At 41.3% G+C, this 22880-nt stretch overlaps 1 protein-coding gene across 1 annotated transcript in view; it reads left to right on the forward strand.

Moving 5' to 3' along the window:
• ATG7 (autophagy related 7) overlaps nucleotides 1-22880 on the forward strand; it is a 123767-nt gene that overhangs the window by 22023 nt on the left and 78864 nt on the right. Inside the window, exons 11-16 of the mRNA XM_082211913.1 lie at nucleotides 886-1044; nucleotides 4378-4572; nucleotides 6336-6539; nucleotides 6828-6943; nucleotides 7086-7161; nucleotides 10402-10482. Coding sequence (XP_082068039.1) covers nucleotides 886-1044; nucleotides 4378-4572; nucleotides 6336-6539; nucleotides 6828-6943; nucleotides 7086-7161; nucleotides 10402-10482 — 831 coding nt within the window. The remainder of the gene's footprint in view (nucleotides 1-885; nucleotides 1045-4377; nucleotides 4573-6335; nucleotides 6540-6827; nucleotides 6944-7085; nucleotides 7162-10401; nucleotides 10483-22880) is intronic.

The raw sequence follows: 22880 nt of genomic DNA on the forward strand, positions 1-22880 counted from the left end.
AGGAGGAAAACACACAAAAAAAATATTCTGAATCCCAGAAGCCAGCAAGAGGGATCGCTGCGCAGTGAAAGCAGCAATTCCTCTTGCTGTTCTGGCTTCTGGGATAGCTGCGCAGCCTGCATTCGCTCCATAAGACGCACACACATTTCCCCCTACTTTTTAGGAGGGAAAAAGTGAGTCTTATAGAGCAAAAAATATGGTAATTAAGGTGCATTTAACTCTCCAGGAGTTTGGAAGGGAAATGGTTTCTATCAATTGGCTGCATCATTTGTTTTTTAGCTGCATTTTTAGTGGCGTAGCACAGCTTGTGAAATATCAACCTGAATCTTGAGTAAAAGCCTGGGATTAACAGAAATAAAACATAAACTGTGATTAGTGCATATATTCCATTCTACTCTTCTATTTTACTTTTGCTATTGGTTGAAATAGCATGATTGTTCTCAAAGTGTGAGGTGGATTTCTCTGAGGAGTCATTGAATATGGAATGAGCACACTACTGACCACACTTAGTGTGTGTCCGGAAGATGGCAACACAAGAACGGGCCTTTTCTGTGGTGGCTCCCTGTTTGTGGAATGCTCTCCCCAGGGAGGCTTGCCTGGGCCCTTCATTACATATCTTTAGGCTTGAGGCAAAAACGTATATAACTAGGCCTTTGGCCAATTAACATTCTATGGCCTTTTAAATGTGTTTGTGGGAGAAGGGTTATTGGTTTGTTTTTGTATATTATGTATTTTGTGTTCTCATTTTTTTGTTGTGAATCACTCTGTCTTCAGATAAAGGGCGGTATACAAATTTGACAAATAAAAAGTAAAAAAAAAATAGATTAGTGGTAATTCTTGCCTTACTCAAAGAACTATTTTCATTGCTTGTGGTTTTCTACTCAGGGATGGGGAGTCAGGAGGATCACATTTGTGGACAACGCAAAGATTTCTTATTCCAACCCTGTGCGGCAACCACTCTATGAATTTGAAGACTGCCTCGGGGGTGGGAAGTCCAAAGCACTTGCAGCAGCAGACAGGCTCCAAAAAATATTCCCAGGAGTGGTGAGTAAAATGCATTGAGATGTGATTTAATGATCAAAACACTTTATTAGTTTCAATAACGGCCTAGGATTTCTTCTCATGCCCATTCTTCAAAAGTGAACTAAGCCACAAGGAAATAATTCTGATGTTACGGTGACTGACTAGCTTTGACAGCTAGTCATTTACACGGAAAAAAGAAATGAAATTAAACCTGCTTGAAGCAATCAAAATAAAAACGAGGCACAAAGGAAGAGTTTAGGAAAAGTAAACTGAGCACTATTTAGCTGTGCTTAGTTCTTCATCAAAATGAAGTGACAGAGGAAAAGTGTCATTTAGCACAGAGTGTTATTCACACAGCCATAAAAATAATCTCTACCACCATACCATTTATAGCAAATACAGGGTATATCTGTCTTATTAGCGTCCCTTACTTGAAATGCATGCAATTGCAGACTGATAATTCTAATTATATTTGCTTGAGAGTAGACATACCAGCTTATTATTTCAGACAGCAATTGCAGGAAAAAAATATTACACGTTGGCGGAATCCAGTTGATCTTTCTAGCATGACTGCTGCAATGAAGGCATCTGCTAACTGCTTCTTCAAGCGCACCCCCCCCCAAAAAAAAGATAGGTTGGGGACTCAGGAACTGTCTAGGACAGATTTTGAGGGACAGGGCTACAGCTGAGAGGGGAAATGGCAAGAATAGCATGCCTCCCCGTTAACTGGTGCCTCTCCTTGGACCGAAAGCCTTTTAAACCAATCATCAGCTTTCCTCAGAAAAAACCTGGAACTGGAGTGTTAAACTAGGATGCCATGCAGCATGAAGTACAAAATTCAGCACCTTCCTAAATTATATTTATTTGCATATTTACATTTCTAACTCGCTCTTTATCAGAACATTATATTAGGATAAGCTCCAATCACATAAACAGTAGGCAGCCATGGAAAAATGGAAGAAAACTAGCCCTACAGGTGTTGTCTGAAAGACTGCGCTGTGTATTTTGGGTTGTATTCAGTACTGTGTGCACTAAGTTCTGCCCTTCCTCTGCTCTTCCTGTCTGCTGCCAAAATCTACTCTAGAGGATCCCCAACCCTTTGGAGTAGATTTTGGGGGTGCACACAGGGCTGGAGAGGAGAGGGAAGCTCCATTATGCAAGTGGAAGCCAGTTGCACAAGCTGAACTGTTGGACACAAGGCTTTATATAAAAATTTCTGCCCCATCAGTTCACTCCTCTGGGCGGCAAGAACAATAAAATGAATAATAAAACCAGTCATAACTAGGCTCTGTCTGCACGAGACATATGGAAACTGTTTCGATTTAACAGTTTCATTATTGGTTTTTATTGCAGTTGGAGCTTTTTAATTAGTCTCACAACCGTCTCACTTATACAAAATATTTTTCCATTCGTAATTATTGACAGCTTTTACTAAAAGGAACTAAATTTCTCAGCCTTGTGAATCCTCCAACTAACTCCCTGTATTGTTGTGTAATCAACAGCCTTCATATTTGGGCTCTGCTTTTGGGATCTGACTGCTCCATTTTTGAAGGACTACATACTGTAACTTCCCTAAATCTCCTAATCTTGGTTGGAGTATTAGGAGTATGCTGTGGGCTTAGGTGTTCCCCTTTCACGCTCTGAATTCTGGTAATGGCCTTTGACTGGCCTTGACTGTCCAGAGGTCCTTTGCCTTTTTTTTTTAGACCTTACTCAAACATCTCAACCACACTAAATGGCCCCCCACCCCCCACTTGTGTGGGCAACAATCCTTAGTAGATCCACTTTGCCCATCTTTCAGAAGTACTGTGTTGGATACAACCACCTGTGGTTTTTCAAAGGTGCTATTCCATGCTACTGAAAGGTTCTCTGCAATTTGAAATAATATGTTTTTCTTATGCCATCTGCTGGTCAGTAAGCTCAACTACACAACAAATCTGAGCTTTGTATTAACAATACAGTGGTACCTCGGGTTAAGAACTTAATTTGTTCTGGAGGTCCGTTCTTAACCTGAAACTGTTCTTAACCTGAGGTACAACTTTAGCTAATGGGGCCTCCTGCTGCTGCAGTGCCACCACCGCGCAATTTCTGTTCTCATCCTGAAGCGAAGTTCTTAACCCGAGGGACTACTTCCAGGTTAGCAGAGTCTGTAACCTGAAGCATCTGTAACCTGAGGTACCACTGTATCTTATATGCAGTCTTAGGTCACCCTGTGTTTTTAAATGTGTTATTTTAAAATGAAACCCATTTGGCTGATTGTACACACAAATAACAAGGTTATTTTTGAAATACTATCTTCTTTCAACTAGCAAATCAGAGTGTGCTTTGTGTACTGAAATACTGTTTTGACATGTACCACATGTAATTCACTGAATCTGAGTATGGATGCTGCTGGTGTACCTCCCAGCCCATTGCTCAGCAGCTTCCCTGGCCAAGCTGACAGAGGTGCTCTTGGAGGTGGTTTTGTAGAATATCTTCACCGTAGTGCTACGGTGGCCTCAAGTGTGCTGTGACAGCAGGGCTGGTCTCTGCCTCCAGAGACATACAGAATCCAACAGTTCTTGAATGCTGTGGGGGGATTTTCTTGTTGACATTGTTGATGCTTCTGCTGAGGCCCTGCTCTGGTTTTTGCTGGCTGTCCCCCCCCCCCGGCAGATGGCATGTGTTTGTGTCCTGGGTAGAGTTAGGTATGTGGTGGGTAGTGGGAGACAGACAGAACACAGTGAAAAATTGGCAGGCCATTCAAAATAGTGGAGGTACGTAGCTAGTAATGTCGCAGGCACCATCCTATTAATGCCCTTGATAGTGATGCTGTAGTATAGCATACAAAAGAACCAGGCTTGCTGGTGTGAGAATGACTTGTTTTCTGCTGGAAAGAAAACGAGGATTTCCTGACAATGAGGAGTACATACAGGGGATAACATCATCTGGGTAGATTCGTGACAGCAGAGAATTCCATTAGGAAAACTATAATCTCTAGGAAGACTCTTAATGTTTCCACAAATGTATTGCTTGCTTTTTGTTTTTGCTTTGTGAAGGCACAATAAACTCCGCATTAATTATTCTTAAAACAGCTGTCCAGTAATAGGGAACCTTTATGAAATGGCCCTCTCTCTCTTTAAAGCAGCCACAACTGCAGCCCGGCTGTGATTCTAAATGCAGATGAAATAATCCATGTTATGATGATTAAAATAGTTCTATTCTCCTCAGTATTGCAATTTTGCTGGTGCCTGCTGGCTTAATTACATGAGATAACCAAACATATTAGCAAGTGGGTTTACCTAATTATGGTTAAAAGTTGTATTCTGTGTGAAAATATGTGTGTTACTCTTTTCTTTCTGCTTCATTTTTTAGAATGCTGAAGGTTTTAATATGAGTATCCCAATGCCAGGTCACCCAGTAAATTTTTCTGACGTCACCTTGGAGCAGGCCCGCAAGGATGTGACACAACTGGAGGAGCTCATCGATGCCCACGATGTCATCTTTTTGTTAATGGACACCAGGGAAAGCCGGTGGCTTCCTGCTGTTATTGCAGCCAGCAAGAGAAAGGTATCCTACTTCATTAGTATCCCAGAGGCCATGATGTAAGTGGCGCATTGTAGTCTGTGGTGGCCATTCAAAAGCTTTTGCAGTTGCCGTTTTAACACAAATCAAACCCTTCAACTGCAAACATTTCCCAATGACTTAATGCTCATAGCTATCTTCTGCTTGGAATCTCCCTCAGACTGAAACAGCTTAGTTGTCAGTGTTAGTGTGACATGCTCAGTTCCATTTGCGCATTATTATAATCACATTTCTGGCTGGCCTTTATGGCAAGACCCTGTGTATATATCCTAATATTTTGAAGGGGAGTGGTATCCAGGAACATATCTCTGCATACTTGCTTGGCAAAGGATAATTGTATTAAAATATAGCTTAGAGTTTTGATCTGGACTTCTGCTGCTTCCGTTTTTTTCCTCTTTTAATTTTGTTTTCATAACTTTAATTTGGCTTGTAAAAATTGAATAAATATTAATAATTTCTTAAGGTATTTATGTACTTCTGCTTATAGCCTAAGGGTAATTGTAGTCTGTTGAACACCAAGGATGCTGGCAACTGTATTTGATCTGTCAGCTTGTGGCTATTAGTTTCCATCTTCAACAGTTTTTACCACTTACTTAAAAGAAAAGAAAAGAAGCTTACATGTGTTTGTGGGAATAGCTACTGAAGACCTGGAGAATTATCTTCTTATTTTTCCAGTCTGTAGAAGTACTGGGGTGGAAATCATCAAGTTGAAATAAAAATAGTTTACAGGCTATGTATATGATAATTTTGAAGTGAAACCTGTGTAGTGTCAGATGAAATGATGTAATGAAATTATCAGAGTATATAACTACTGTACTTTTTGTTCTTGTTCTAAGCTTTGTTGAAATAGCAAGATATGGGCAAGATCCCAAAGTAGATAACAGGATGGGTCTCTAAACCTCTCTTTCTCTTTCTTTCTTTCTCTCTCTCTCTCTCTCTCTCTCTCTCTTTTGCCTTGGGTTTGTGAACTCATCTTAAGTCAAGGTATAGAAGCGAGGTTGGAAAACAGGGATCTAGCCATGGACTTGTATCCAACTATCCCACAACAGTTGCAACCAGTGATGCCAGTCAGTGGAATGGGGAGAGAAGCAAGCCATTTTGGGTGGTTTCCCTGTCTCCCTGCAGTAGCTGCTTTCCTCCTATCGGATCTAGAACGTCCCCCAGCCCTCTGTAGTATATTTGGGGCAGGCATGAAGGTTGCAGGGAGGGAAGGGGAGTTGCTGAGAATGACTTCGCTCCCTTTCCTACTTACGGAAGCCTTCAGTCAGCTGAACGATACCATTGGACACAACTCATAGTTTCCAATCTGGGTTTGTACATAGTTTTCTGTTTGGATTTACACAGAATAACTATGGCTTCCAGCAAGCCCGGGAGGGAGGAAAGGAATCGCAGTGCATGAAGGTGATGAGGGAATATGTGCATCCAGGGGTCCTTCATGTAGCACAGGAGCAGCCAATGTGTTCTCCGGATGTTGTTGGCCTCCAGCTCCCATCATCCCCGATCACTGGTCACCCTGGCTGTGGCGGATAAGAGTCAGAGTCAAAAGCACCCGGATGCCACGTTGGCTACCCATGATGTAGTAGCATTATCAATAACTGATTTCGTCTAGCAGTAACTTATTTTGTAAACAACATTTACAATATATTGCCATATTTCTGTAATTTTTACCCCACAATAAATAGGTTTTCGCTTGCTCACCTGCATTTGATTTGATTATCACTTTCTATACTTTTCCTTGTTTTGTACAGCTGGTAATCAATGCTGCCCTGGGATTTGACACCTTTGTTGTGATGAGACATGGACTGAAGAAGCCAAAGCATCAAGAGGTGGGCGATTCTCCCTGCAATAATCCTTCAGCTTCAGCCGATCTTCTGGGTTCATCGCTCTTTTCAAATATCCCTGGTTACAAACTTGGTTGCTACTTCTGCAATGACGTTGTGGCACCGGGAGATGTAAGTATAATTGATGTGAATTACAACTTATTGTGTTATTGTGTTTTATAGTTCTTGATTTTTAATACAATCTGTCTCTGCAACCTTTCAGTGTGTTATTATTATTATTATTATTATTATTATTATTATGAAGAATATCACTTTAAAATCATTATATTTTCCCCTGAGAGCACAGTGGTCCATTTGTTAGCATTCGTTTTAAAAGATAGCCTTTAAAACGTTTTGCACAATTATGCAGATAAAAAGAACTTAAAAGTATAACATTGTGAGAGCTGCCTTCCTTTGTAGTCCACCAGGGATCGGACATTAGATCAGCAGTGCACAGTCAGTCGACCAGGATTAGCCATGATAGCAGGAGCCCTTGCTGTGGAATTAATGGTATCCATTTTGCAGCACCCAGAAGGGTAAGTCATATTTGTGTGGGTGGAGTCATGTTTTCACAAAACATTAATAAAATTAATTAATCAAAATAATAATTCTAGATTATTAATAAATGGAATTAATTAACTGAATACATCTCCCTTCTCTCCCCTCCTTTTTTGTTAGTGGCTATGCCATTGCCAGCAGTAGTGATGACAGAATGAATGAACCTCCCACCTCTCTTGGGCTTGTGCCGCATCAGGTTAGTAAACCAAAAATATACGCCATTGGCTTGCTATCTCCTGATATAGAAATGTGTCAAATAGACCCACTTGGCATATAACACTGAACCCATGGCTAAGCATGAGTATGCGACCATGACAATACTCATAGTAAAAATTCTGGTTTCTTTGCACCTCCCTTGATCTGGCTGCTGCTGTGCATGGCCTGAGCTAGGCCATGAGTTGCCTTACAAGTGCGAATCCAGGTTGGGATGTGTTATGTCTCCCCTGGAAGTAGTGAGAGGAGAGGGGATGTGGTCTGTGGAGGGTTCTGAGGGCTAGGGCTGCCCTTGAGCCTGAGGTTCACCTCACCCCCTTACAAAAGATTATATCCAGCTAAATTATCGCACAAGGAGAATAAATGTTGCCTCTGCAATATAACCAGTGTGGTGTAGTGCTTAAGAGTGGTGGACTCGTAATCTGGTGAACTGGGTTCGCGTCTCTGCTCCTCCACATGCAGCTGCTGGGTGACCTTGGGCCAGTCACGCTTCTCTGAAGTCTCTCAGCCCCACTCACCTCAGAGTGTTTGTTGTGGGGGAGGAAGGGAAAGGAGAATGTTAGCCGCTTTGAGGCTCCTTCGGGTAGTGATAAAGCGGGATATCAAACCCAGACTCTTCTTCTACTTCTTCCTCCTCTTTTGCCTTATTTGAGCCCCCTCAGCTGTCCCTAAATCTGCCTCAGAGGGTTGGAAGACACGCCCCACAAAGCAGATTTGAAGAGCGTTGAGGTGGAGGGTTAAGTTCTGCTGCAATTTCAGGAGACGTTCTGGGCTTGCAATGGTTTAGTTGGATGTAACCCAATATTGTTAACTAGTTAAATCCACTTGCTATGACATCCAGCGACCTGTTTATGCAAGAGCTTTCCTTTTTAATTATTGGTAATTGAACTGATTATTATACTAAGACTAGCTTTTGGGGTTTTTAAAAGTGCAATTACTATTGGGTTTTTTAAGTCACCAGTGGATGCTGCCTCGTAAGTGACCCCGACAATTCTCCTGTTACTTGTTAGTGCTGTTAACGTTTTCAAAACTACCCTTTTGCTCTTTTCGGCAAGGAAATAGATTGAGATAAGACTAGCTTGTAAAAGCTAAGTTGTACAAAGTGCTAAGAAATCATCAGGGTTTGTGTGTGTGTGTGTGTGTTTTCAAGAGTTGATTGTACAATGATGCATAGTTAGTTGAACTGCAACATGTTATCCTTTATGGTCAGTTTTTTCTTTTTTCCTCATTGTTTTCACAAATGCTTTCCTGCTAGCTAAGAAGATGTAATACTATCCCACTTCTGTTTGCTGATACCATATCCATTTAGAATTAGGAGGGAGAGCTTTCTTGGGGCCAGAGCTCTCTCTTCTAATGCTTATCTGAATCAGGGCAAATTTTGGTGGTGGACCAGAAGCTAATTAATTTGATCTTTTCCTCTCATAGTAGTATTTTTCTTCTTGCCCTTTAAGGTCTTCTTGCTGTGAAGCAGTCATCTTCTCTGAATGTTTCACAAACTGGACACAAATGCACATAACTATATCACAAAAATTATTAGTAAAATTATTTCCTTGTTAGCGGAGAATTTCTTAAGGGTTGTAACTCTGAACCTTCTGTGGCAGAGATTTTATTTATTTATTTGTTTGTTTGTTTCATTTGTTTATATTCTTTATTTATTTATTTCATTTATATCCCACCTTTTCCTCCAAAGAGCTCAAGGTGGCATATTCATGGCCGAACAAGGATTTGAACCCTTATCCCCTGGGTTGTTGTCCCACACTCTAACCATGACACCGCAATGGCCTGGATGGGTATTAATTTAGTCTTTAATTTTTCTTTTTCTTACTACATGCCCTCTTCAACATCTTAATATCAGCTCAGTTTATTCTTTGCCCGCAGTTTTTGCTTCAGAATAAAACACCCACTGTTGTTTTGATAATGTTTTTTTAAGATTACAAAGCAAGGTAGTTAATAGTCTATTTAAAGAACCAGTTCAATAATTTTGTTTCCTTTAAAGACACTTCAAAATTAAAAGGGGTCATCCCTCTTGCACTGGCCATATTGGTGCAGGGTAAGATGTAGGTAACCTAAACAGTAGCAATATATCAAATACTGTGATTGAAGTAAGAAGGCATATGTTAAATTCATATAGGCTGATTTTCTGAATATATACTTTAACGCAGTCATGTTCAGTCTGTTACTATTTATATAAGTATTTATGTTTATTTATATTTATATAAGTATAATCTTAAAATAAGCTGGTTTATATAATAGTATATTATTTGCAATTCCAGTTGCAAAAGAATCTGAGCAAGGATACCATAATTTAAACAATAATGGACATGTAACAAGTGAGTTTGAGAAGGTACTACAGTTTGCATCATGCAGTTAAAAGATTCAAAGATCGTTACCCCCCCCCAAGACATTTAGAATTGAAGTGTTTGATCCTTTACTCTTACAGGATTGGAAAAGATTTACAAGGATTTGATAGATCTGTGGATGCTGTATTCACAATCAGAGTAGCAATTGAACTACTGTAAACAAATACCTGTAAGAACTGGTCCCATTCTCCATTCTGGATTAATGATTCTGCTCAGTCATGGTTTGGTTTTTTTAAAGAAAATGAAACCATGCTTTTAAGAACACACAGATGTCAGCCACAGAACTCTTGCTTCAGTGCGATTACTGTTTTAGCCAGTGAGGAGGAAAGAGATAAAACTAAGAAAGGTGATCCCTTTTATTGGTCTACAGGATCACATTACCTTCTTTGTTCCTCCTGAAGGGCTTATTAAAGCTGGCTGGCTGACTGGAAATTTCAGTTGCACACACAACTTCTGTAATACACAGAATTGGTTAGTATCAAGCAGCAGGAAACAGAAGTGTGCGCACCTTTTCCATTTCAGAATGGCTGCAGAGCAAGAACCTGAACAATACATTCAGTAGCAACAGTCGTCATGCTTTCTTCTTTTCTCTCAGTTGTTGCTTGCTGCAGTCAAGAAGTTTCAACTCCAGGTGGTGCTGTTTCTGTATACAGTGAGATAAAAATGCCTGCTAGTCCTCCTACCTGCACAACCAAAACATATCATGTGCCAAGTCAGTTTCAGCAGAAAGGCCTGCTGAAGTCTGTCTACTTGTGCCACAAATAATGGGCATCTTGGCTATACTTTCTTCAAAAGATGGTGCTTGCAAAACTCAGCCAGCACAATATTAATATCATATTGCTGCCTATCTCTTTGACTTGCAGATTCGAGGGTTTTTATCAAGATTTGATAACGTCCTTCCCGTCAGCCTGGCTTTTGACAAATGCACTGCCTGTTCTCCCAGAGTAAGTTTGGTTTTTAATTTAAACTGTTTTTCCCCCTCAAAACAATGCTTCTGCTTTGTCACTGTTGCGTTTTTTACATGCAAGCCTTTCCTTTGTTTATTTTGAGATGTGTACTTTATGTCACCGTTGAGCATTGTGCTACTAACTAAACCTTTCTTAGCCAATATAATCTTAAGTAATTTTCTACCCTCCTTTAAATATGGAATTTCCAAGTCAATTGTCTTAAATGAAACACCTCTCTTTTACCTCAAAAAAAATGAGAGGCACAAATACAAGATGGGTGACACCTGGCTTGAGAGCAGTACATGTGAAAAGGATCTAGGAGTCTTGGTTGACCACAAACTTGACATGAGCCAACAGTGTGACGCGGCAGCTAAAAAAGCCAATGCAATTCTGGGCTGCATCAATAGGAGTATAGCATCTAGATCAAGGGAAGTAATAGTGCCACTGTATTCTGCTCTGGTCAGACCACACCTGGAGTACTGTGTCCAGTTCTGGGCACCACAATTCAAGAAGGACACTGACAAACTGGAACGTGTCCAGAGGAGGGCAACCAAAATGGTCAAAGGCCTGGAAACGATGCCTTATGAGGAACGGCTAAGGGAGCTGGGCATGTTTAGCCTGGAGAAGAGGAGGTTAAGGGGTGATATGATAGCCATGTTCAAATATATAAAAGGATGTCACATAGAGGAGGGAGAAAGGTTGTTTTCTGCTGCTCCGGAGAAGCGGACACGGAGCAATGGATCCAAACTACAAGAAAGAAGATTCCACCTAAACATTAGGAAGAACTTCCTGACAGTAAGAGCTGTTTGACAGTGGATTTTGCTGCCAAGGAGTGTGGTGGAGTCTCCTACTTTGGAGGTCTTTAAGCAGAGGCTTGACAACCATATGTCAGGAGTGCTCTGATGGTGTTTCCTGCTTGGCAGGGGGTTGGACTCGATGGCCCTTGTGGTCTCTTCCAGCTCTATGATTCTATGATTCTATGATTCTATGATTCTACCTGTACAAGGCGGTGAATAATATCTTCATTTTTTAGCTCTGTGTTGAATGAAAATAACCCTGCTGCTGTCACCATTGTTACAGGCAGTCATTTAATTTTTTTATTAAAAAATGTTATACACACACACACACACACACACACACACACAGTGGTACCTCGGTTTAAGTACTTAATTCATTCCGGAGGTCCGTTCTTAACCTGAAGCTGTTCTTAACCTGAAGCACCACTTTAGCTAATGGGGCCTCCTGCTGCCGCCGCACTGCCAAAGCCCGATTTCTGTTCTTATCCTGAAGCAAAGTTCTTAACCTGATGCACTATTTCTGGCTTAGTGGAGTGTGTAACCTGAAGCGTGTGTAACCTGAAGCGTATGTAACCCAAGGTACCACTGTATATGTATCCTTCACAAAGTCTTTCTAATGGAGGTGAGTCCAGCTGTCAACGGAGGTGACCTGCCTCATTACCACCATCTCTTCTCCTTCCAAAGCCAGAATTTGTGGTGGCAAGTGGGAGTGCGGAAGGCAGGAAGACCAAAAGTAGCCAGAGTCAAAGCCGGTGCTAGGCAGAACCAACTAATTCTCGTTTTGAAGCCACCTTCCTCCCTGCTGAGGCAACACTTGTAGGAGAAAGAAGCTGACAGGCCGTGCAACCCCCCTGGATTGTTTGCAAGCAAGAAGGGAGACAGGTGGGGCCGGGCTGAGAGCAGGATGAGATTGTTGGTGTTCCCTTTGCCCTAATTCACTCAGATCCATGGTGCATCACTCTTTTTATTTTATAGAAGTGTGTGTCTTCACTGGCCCTTCTCCCACTTCCATGTCTCAGTTGATGTAACATGTACCTTCTTCCACTCATTTCCAGTGATTGATAGTGCTTGAAGCTAAGTAATAATTGTCAAGTTTGTTGTTAAGCCACTTTGGATAAGCTTAGGAATGTGGAGACCTCTGTAGCATGGATCCTTTCCTTATCACTCTGGAAATGGCAGACATTGAATGTTGGTTGGAAAGAGCCCATCCCATAGCATATTCCCTGCTCATTTTGTTCTAGTTCCCAGGAGAGCAAATGTTAGTGTGGAAAGGAGCTCTAATGGATTCCCCTTGGTCCTATTCTTCTGTTGTTTCTGGAAAAGCATGGGGGAAATCATGCAATACTGCACTTCTAAGATATTCTCCAATGATGCCCGCAATCTGTTTGCTGAACTCCGCCACTTTCCCCTATTGGCCTAGCCTCAAACTCAGGGTGAAAATGAGCTCAGTACTAGCCAAAATGTTTTTCTGTCTGAGGTGGAACCCAACTACCCAGTTGCTAGGGCTAATACAGTGGTACCTCGGGTTACGTACTTAATTCGTTCTGGAGGTCCATTCTTAACCTGAAACTGTTCTTAACCTGAAGCACCACTTTAGCTAATGGGGCCTCTTGCTGCCGCTGCGCCGCTGCTGGGCAATGTCTGTTCTCATCCTGAAGCAAAGTTCTTAACCTGAGGTACTATTTCTGGGTTAGCGGAGTCTGTAACCTGAAGTGTATGTAACCTGAAGTGTATGTAACCCGAGGTACCACTGTACTTTTATTATTTATACCCTGCCCATCTGGGTGGGTTTCCTCAGCCACTCTGGGCAGCTTCCAACAAAGATTAAAAGGTAAAGGTAAAGGTACCCCTGCCCGTACGGGTCAGTCGTGACCGACTCTGGGGTTTCGTGCTCATCTCGCTTAAGAGGCCGGGAGCCAGCGCTGTCCGGAGACACTTCCGGGTCACGTGGCCAGCGTGACAAAGCTGCTCTGGTGAGCCAGCACCAGTTCAGCACACGGAAAGGCTGTTACCTTCCCGCTATAAAGCGGTACCTATTTATCTACTTGCACTTAGGGGTGCTTTCGAACTGCTTGGTGGGCAGGAGCTGGGACCGAAGTCCTAGGCACTGAGGTTTTACCCACAGCGCCACCCACGTTCCAACAAAGATTAAAAATACATTAAAACATCAGTCATTAAAAACTTCCCTAAACTGCCTTCAGATGTTTTCTAAATGTCAGATAGTTGTTTATCTCTTTGACATCTGATGGGAGGGTGTTCCACAGGGTGGGCACCACTACCAAGAAGGCCCTCTGCCTGGTTCCCTGTAACCTTACTTCTCTCGGGGAGGGAACCACCAGAAGGCCCTCAGTGCTGGACCTCAGTGTCTGGGCAGAACGATGGGGCTGGAGACGCTCCTTCAGGTATGCTGGGCCGATGCCATTTTTTAAAATCTTATTGCAACTTTCAGGTCTCAATTTCTGCCTTTATCTATCACTCGCTCCTTCTGATTGTGCCCCCAAAAGAGGCTGATTGACCCTTACAGCTGGCTGGCCCCAAATGAACTCTTTAGCTGCCCCGTATTCATTTTCTCCTCTCACGCCCAGAAGCCCACTCCTTTTCTTCTTCCTTAATCCTTCTCTATCATACTTTGGCAAAATAAATGACACATACATGCTAACCAGAGTACACTATGCAAACATGCACCAGTGTAATGAATTATTCTCATTATTTGGCTTCTTCTTACTCAGAAGTTTGACATTTAGTGTAGACTAAATCAAACATACGTTCACAATCAGCCTTCTCAGTTCTGCAGCAGTTTTCTGGGGTAAGTCCATGTTTAAGCAATCACCTTGACTGGGATCTATTGCTGTGAATGCTGAGTAGGTCTGACTCATAATCTGGCTCGCACATTAAGTGCTATTATTTCAGTCATGCCAGATTCATTGCCGGCATTTCTCTTTAATTCCAGAAAACAACAGCACATCCTTCATACACCAATTTTAAATATCTAAGGCCTTCCAAGGTGGTTTTGGGAATTGGGTTGGGGTCAGGGACATAGGATAAGAAAGGCCTTATAAAAAAAGTGGAACCTTTCCTGCTATAAATTCGCCTGTTGCAGTGGAATGTCAGTCAGCCTTGCTAATATAACTGCTGTACTTTGTCAAGACTACAATAACCTTCCTGACATTTGCTGTTCAAATTCCTCATAACGTATGAGAGCATGAGCTGTGAGCCAGTAAGCCTCTGGTTCAAATATTACTTCATCTGAGAACATACTAAGAGGCCTCAGGCAAGCTGCCATTGCCTCCGTCCCAGTCCCTCCCCCTTCTGCTATGTGAGAATTAGCTTACATGACTGATACAACTGAAACGATAGAAATGCTTTGGTTTTCTTTTCCATGCCCCTGCCCAAAGTGTGGAAGTAAAATGCAGATGGAACCTTTTCCCTGTTTCAGGTTTCTGGAAAAAAATTGGGAGGGATGGGGAGAGATGTGTTAGGAAATGATTTCCTCATTGTGGTCATTTTAAGAGCCCTGCTTTACATAAACAGGTTTGATGATTTAATAAAATCTGACTTGGGTTTTAACAGCTGTGCTATTCCCATAGTGATCACTTTTCATGTGGTGAGAATATTAAATTACTTTTTCTGCTGAAAAGGTTGCTTCAAGGGTACATGTATTTCCTTACAGTATAAAAGTAACATTTATTTACATGTTCAGCTTGAATTTTTAGAATCAAAATATGCTTTGTTGCCTCATAGGATCAAGATTTCTGATGCCAATGACAAATGTAACTACGGCAGTTCAGTTCTGTGCACTTTCCCCTCTTCATAATACATTAAATTGTCATTTCATTAAATTGTCATTTAATGCATAAAATTCATTGCATTAAATTGTCATTTCAATACTGACACTCCCCATGTTTCTGGCTGAAAGTTTCTTGGTGCTTGAAACTACGAATAATTTCTTAAAACTTTTTTTTTTTAATGATGCGATTTCTTTTAAAATCTTGCATCCATTTTTTCAGTATAGATATACAGCTGATAAGATATGAAAGGACCTGTATAGGCATCTTAAGAGATTCCATTTCATACTTATTCAGTTCCAGAAATTGCCATATTTCTTTTGGTATTCATGTTGCAACCGTGCCAGAAAGAGAACTGAACAATCAAGGTCCAAGTTACACTTCTGTCAGATAGATCTTCAGCTCCATAAGGTAGCCAATGAGGACTTTTGATGTCCGCTGTGAAGCCAGTACCTTAATTTGGGCCTGAATTTGTCTTCCATAATCACCACCCTTATTAGCAGTACAACTGTTATGACTGGAATGACAAACAGCTGCCTCTAAGATTAGTGATCATGTGCAGCCACTTGGGTGATTGTTGCAAAACAGCGTAGTAAGTATACCCAAGCTTCATTTGTGCCAGTGCTGAAGAGTGTTTCTGGATTGTTCATCAGGAATAACTGTAGCTTAATCTCAGCTGCTTAACCAACCATATATACATCACCACCATAGAGTAACTAAAGCTAATTGAAGGTATCCTTTCCTCTCTTTTCTTAAAAGGTACATCCTGAATTCAGTACTAGTTTCTTTTTAAAAAGAAAATATGATTTAAAAAGAGCTGTTTAACAGATGAGGCAAAAGAATCAACATATATCTATACTGATGTCTTGTGAATCTTTTGAAAAATCAGTAGGCAGAGATACAACGCAAATGGAATCACTGCAGTGTGGTTTGATTATTTAAAGTAGTTATTAAAAAAAACTAAAGAGATACGGAGATTACAACTGTCAAGCTTAAAAGAAACTGCGATATCACATTTCTGAAAATGTGAATAGTAAAAAGTAGAGCACCATTTCACAGTGCTTCAAAATTTTTAGTGCTTTGAAATTTATTTGGCTCCTTATGAAATATCAGTGATGGTGCAAGGCACTGTAGGGTTTATTTGAGGGAATTCTTCATTCTTAAGCTACGATTCTAAACATAGCTGTTGACATGCAAGTTCAGTTGAAATTAGGGGTGCATACTTCCAAGTAAATGCATTCAGAACTGAGGTGTGATGTCTTCTATAGCATGCTTGATTTATTGTGCATAAAACATTGTGAATTACCAATTAATACTACGCTTATAAGTTGAAGGCTCTATAGTTCATTTTTTAGAGTAAAGGGACCCCTGACCATTAGGTCCAGTCGCGGACGACTCTGAGGCGCTCATCTCGCTTTATTGGCTGAGGGAGCCCGAAGGGGGCAATGACAATAAAGATATTCTTCTTATTCTTATTCTTATGACTAAGCCGCTTCTGGCGAACCAGAGCAGCGCATGGAAATGCCATTTACCTTCCTGCCGGAGCGGTACCTATTTATCTACTTGCACTTTGATGTGCTTTCAAACTGCTAGGTTGGCAGGAGCAGGGACTGAGCAACGGTAGCTCACCCTGTCGCGGGAATTTGAACCGCTGACCTTCTGATCAGCAAGCCCTAGGCTCTGTGGTTTAGACCACAGAGCTACCCACATCCCACACATTATTATTATTTTTTACTGCAAAGGTTGCTTGAAAATTTCTCACAGCTTAGGACATGGAGGCTGTTTTGGTAAATGGAACAGTATTGGTAATGTTCCCAGTTGCAGGGGACTTGGAAATATTGGCAGCCTGTATGTGAGGCACAATTTTTGTGGTGCTCAAGATGCATTTATCCAGCATTTAGTGGGACAAAAGAAGAGTTAATGCTTCTTTGTGCCTACATGAGTGAAGATGGAAGGAAAAGTGGCATGTACGTCAAAACGATTTTGCCTTCCAATTTAAGGCCATCCAAGTTTGTTGATAGGCAGAAAAAGGCTAGCCAAGTTTGAAATACTGGAAGGTCACTTTTCACCTTCCACAGACTAATACTGATGTTTTTCGTAGCTCTTATAAGCAAAATAAAGATCTAGCAAATACATGAAGTTACTTCCTCCCTGGATTTCAAATGTAACATAAGAACTGAATTACTCATACAAAGCCACTTAAGAGAACAAAGGCTTTGCAGCCTGAAAGAAAAGGAACTGTTATCCCATACTCTCATTCCAGTCAGTTGTGGGGAGGGGGAATTGCCTGTGCTTTTTTGAAAAGAAACACAGATGTATTTTAAAAGCCTTGGTTTAAAATGAATTCTCTGTAAAATGGTCCTTGACAACTCTCGATCATGTGTCATTTTGCACAGCTGAACTATCTAACAAATAGATTTGGTTCTTCACTCTGGGCATCTAGCCACTTATCCACACAATGCAAGCCTAGCTTTGTTTCACAGTGAAGACATTAATTTGAGTGCTTTCATCGTGTTTAAAAAAATTGGCTGTCCTTTTTAAGACCTTACAGGAACTACTGGGACCTGGTTGTTGATAGTCATCTTAGTCTGCAGTTTATATATATATATATAAAAGGTCTATTTGCAGTGTAATCTTATGTATGGCACAATATGGCCTGGTCCCCAGTCTGGGAACCGAAAGCTGGTCACATAATTTTAAAGTGGTAATCTCATCCTAAGCAAGAAGAACATCTTGGCTCGTACGATTATGAGTTTTACTTGTAAATAGGAACAATAGTCCTGGTTTGGCTGAATTGCTAAACTGTAGTTTAGCACTACGTGAAAAAAACATTACCTTTTTCTCCAGTGAGGCCAAGAGGAAAAAATTGGAGGAATCTGCTTTCTTGTTTAAGCTTAACCACACTTTGACATTACATCTGACCTGGGATCTTTGGTAAGTTTAAACTGTGCTTTATTGAAACAAGCCCAGATCAGTAACCACATTTGATCGCGTTCAGACATAATGACAAACTGCAGTTAATTTAAACTAGTAAATATATGTTTCTCATCTGCTTGCAACTGGGAGGGAGGGGAGCATGCAATCCAGGGGCTCACTCAGGTTTGTTCACAGAGTTAATAAACTATGGTTTAGCATTACGACCAAACTATATAAAGCAAGGAATATGGTAAGGAGCTCCTATGCTTAAGAAAATGCCATATTATGAACAACACTGTAGCCTATGAAAGGGAATAGGGAATTAATTTATTGAACTTTGGCATCTTACATTATAGTGTTGTCTTTGTTTCTATTTAGCCTTTGAGCAGGGGTAGGCAATCTAAGGCCCAATCGCCTTCTCAATCTGGCCCATGGACAGTCCAGGAATCAGTGTGTTTTACATGAGTAGAATGTGTGCTTTTATTTAAAATGCATCTCTGGGTTATTTGTGGGGCATAGGAATTCGTTCATAATTTTTTTCCAAAATATAGTCAGGCCCACCACATGGTCTGAAGGACGGTGGACCGGCCCATGGCTGAAAAAGGTTGCTGACCCCTGCCTTTGAGTGTTTGTGTTGTTGGAAGATACATTGAGACCAATTGATAGTGAAAGGCAGGGTAAAGGTAAAGGGACCCCTGACCATTAGGTCCAGTCATGACCGACTCTGGGGTTGCGGCGCTCATCTCGCTCTATAGGCCAAGGGAGCTGGTGTTTGTTCTCAGACAGCTTCCGGGTCATGTGGCCAGCATGACTAAGCGGCTTCTGGCGAACCAGAGCAGTGCACGGAAACACCATTTACCTTTCCGCCGGAGCAGTACCTATTTATCTACTTGCAGTTTGACGTGCTTTCGAACTGCTAGGTTGGCAGGGTAGAAATGTTATAAATAAATACATGCTACATGCAAAAGTGCACAAGAGAAGCACAATGACCAACATTGCAAAGCAGCATTGGGAGAAGACAGTTTGGCACAGAAAAGAAGTAGGTGGAGGTTTCTTAACCCCTTTCTAATTCAACATCTGATTATTATTATTATTATTATTATTATTATTATTATTATCATCATCATCAAGAAATCTGAAAAATATGGAAATTAGGGTGCCTAGAATTGGAGAACTGGAAATATGGCAGCTGTACTAGAAGGACTGAGGTGATTCTAGAACTGAAACCAAGTGAGCTATTCTGACCTTGAATGAACTGAGACTCACAAGGAGGCTCGGAAGGAATCGGGACATGTATGTTTGGCAAAAGAGAGCCTTACAGTTTAAGGACTAGTGAGAGTTCTGCCAGGGATGATTCCTTCAGAATTTGCTGGGTGCCTGGAAGCCGAAATGTGAAATCCCTTCTTTTCAACTGTGCCAAGTTTAAATAGGATTTCCAAGCCTAAGAACTCTTTTATAGCAGATGGTGGTCTTCCCCGTGGCAGCCCCTAAGCTGTAGAATTCCCTCTCCTCAGAGGTGTGACTGGCTGGCAACTTCATTATGTACAGTAGCTCTTATCGTATGCTGATGGTGCACCTCTTTACCATGGCCTTGGAAATCTAAGAGATTTAGGGTCCATCCTATTCTCTTGACTGTATTTTTAAAAAACTGTAAAATTCTCAAGGGTCTTCCAGCCAAGGAGAACAGCTTTTCAAGGGCTGCAGACAGAAGGGCGTTGCGGGGAAGCCCTTTTCCATTCATGGAAAGAAAGTTAGGATCCAAGCCATTGTTGAGTGTGACACTGCAAGGAGCGGAACAGCTAAACAAAGAATTCAGTTTTAGCAGACGAGTAACACACTTCTGCTCCACAGAACTTAAAAGCAGTTTATTTATTTATTTAGTTCTGAGACTTTAAAAAGCTTTCAGATACGTAAATTAGATAAGTCATTTATGTTGTTGGCAAACGTACAGAGATAAAGATTATGAAAGTTAAACCTGGGATTGAGAATTTGGCTGCTTTAGCTTCTATATATATATATATATCTATTTCCACATTTCTAATTTGGAAGGTATTTGTCACTTAGGGCTTTCTTTTAAGAACTTTGAAAGGGGAAGATCACAGTTCTTTCCTCTCTGTTCTCCTCTGTTCTTTTTTCTTTTTTTTAAAGAGCAAATCCTTTGATAAATCTTTTTCTGGCACAATGTTACATTAACATCCTTACGTTGTTAGGAACGTGTAATCTAATTCTCTTTAATTAAAGCCGGAAAAGGTTTCATTTCAGGCTTTGGAAAGTGGCGTTCCATTAGGGGGGAAAGGAACTGGTATTGCCTTAGAGGTGTTGGGTAAAAATCACTAGCATTGTTCTTCCTATAGATAAAGGGGGGGGAGCCCTCCAAAGTATTGCATATACTATTATGATACGATAAAAAGAAAATAAACCTCTCCTGAGGCATTTTTGTGATAACACTTTGGTCAACTATAGTAAAGGAAGAGGAACTGTGATGTGAGTGGAATACAGTGATAGCTCGGGTTACAGACGCTTCAGGTTACTCTGCTAACCCAGAAATAGTACCTCAGGTTAAGAACTTTGCTTCAGGATGAGAACAGAAATTGTGGTCCGGTGGTGCGGCAGCAGGAGGCGGCCCCATTAGCTAAAGCGGTGCTTCAGGTTAAGAACAGTTTCATGTTAAGAACAGGCCTCCAGAACGAATTAAGTTCTTAACCCGAGGTACCACTGTATTTTGGGCTGAAGGAGAGGGGGGTATCACTTTATACAGTGGTACCTCTGGTTACAAATTTAATTCATTCCGGAGGTCCATTTTTAACCTGAAACTGTTCTTAACCTGAGACACCACTTTAGCTAATGGGGCCTCCCGCTGCTGCCGCGCTGCTGCGGCGCGATTTCTGTTCTCATCCTGAAGCAAAGTTCTTAACCCGAGGTACTATTTCTGGGTTAGTGGAATCTGTAACCTGAAGCATATGTAACCTGAAGCGAATGTAACCCGAGGTACCGCTGTACTCATTTATATTTACTTTGTATACTGTTTGTAACCCGAGGTACCACTGTACTTGTTTACATTGAAAGACATCTGCCATTTTACTGCCCATTCACTCAGTTTGGAGAGATCCTTTTGAAGCTCTTCACAGTTGCTTTTTGTTTTAATCACCAGGAAGAGTGAACATTAATAAAAATTTAAGTGGACCCAGGGCTGTAGAATCCTAAGGAAAAGTTGAGAGCGTTGCTTGCGAGAACCTCAAACTTCTTGGGGGCTTGTACAGGCAGAGCTGCTAAAGTTAGATGAGTGTTGCATGTTTTTAATCCACCCAGCGTGGATGGCATGAAACTCTTTTTCCATAAGAATAATGAACAGAATAGCCCTGCCAGGAAATAGGGCCAGCATATGGCTCTCTTGAGAGTGTTGCAAGCCAGAATGACACAAATGAGTGATACTTGAAACTTATAAAGAGCCTTTCAATCCAAAAGTGGAAACTGAAATGAAACAAGATGGAGGAGAGAAGTCTCAGTGCCTTGGCCAGATACCTTTCTGAGCACGCCATACAGTAGGCAGATATTTCTGCTTGCCATCAATCACACTGCAAAAATAATCTGCCATGCACTTCAGTATTGACATTTATGAGCACTTTTACTGTCACTCGGGAATAGACCAAACACTTTCATATCACTACAGATCTTCTTTCTGATACCAAAACAACAGTCTTTCATATAGATGGATTAATAACAGGAAGCTTTTATAGTTGCCACATCCAAGGGTATTTTCTTCCACACACTGATTGTTTTTTATTTAAAATAGTTATTGCAGGAAAGTGAGGAGACAGTTCTACATCCACAGGTTTGGGTATTGCAGCCAAAAATGATGCCATAGCTGACTTGTGGTTGGTAACTCTCCAAATATTTCAACATAGACTTCCCCATCCTCTTTCCCTTCTGCTCCCCTATTTCCTGTTTGCACCTGTTTCACAAACTTTATTTTTATTATTGTGGCCATAAAGCTATATAGTACATTTATAACTACAATAAATATAGATGCAGTTTCATTTCTGCACTTGCGTATTCTCATAATTATTAACGGTGAATCCAACAAGTCAGTTGCCAGATTTAAATTTTTCAAATTGTTTCTGAGGCAGAGGGCGTGGTCTGTTGAGATTTTGCCTAGCCTTTAGGAGACGGACTTTTGCTGGCTGTTTCACTCATTCCGCCTGTGATGCTTCCTGTGCCTTTCACTGCTCCAGCCTCTTCCTAGCATATACAGTGGTGCCCCGCAAGACGAATGCCTGGCAAGACGGAAAACCCGCTAGAGCTAGATGAAAGGGTTTTCCGTTTTGGAGGTGCTTCGCAAAACAAATTTCCTGTGGGCTTGCTTCGCAAGACGAAAAAGTCTTGCGAGTTCCTGCGGGGTGTTTTTTCCTCCCCCCCCTTTTCCCCAAGCCGCTAAGCCGCTTATCAGCTGATCCTAAGCCGCTAAGCCGCTTATCAGCTGATCCGCTAAGCCCGCTAAGCCGCTAATAGCGCTAATCCGCTAATGGGCTTGTTTCGCAAGACGAAAAAACCGCAAGACGAAGAGACTCGCGGAACGGATTCTTTTTGTCTTGCGAGGCACCACTGTATACTCTTTTCCCCATGGCATCCGGGTCTGTCATAATTCCAAATGCTTAATAATTGCTCAAAAAACAACATTCTTTTGTATTCGCCCACATACATTGGGCAGAATAATTGCCTTGCCAACAAATCCCTTAGTACACCGTGTGGTGTGTGGCATAAACAAGTAGAACTGATCAGATTTTAACAAGCAGATCGAGCACAAATCTAGCACAAAAGTGTACAGGCATGTGGAAATTACCACAGCTGGCTTTGATTCTGATGCTGTCTTCTAAGAGTAATTATTAAAAACACACGG

This window comes from Podarcis vaucheri (genome assembly GCF_965113315.1).
Source record: "Podarcis vaucheri genome assembly, chromosome: 2".
In the NCBI taxonomy this organism is placed as follows: Eukaryota; Metazoa; Chordata; class Lepidosauria; order Squamata; family Lacertidae; genus Podarcis; species Podarcis vaucheri.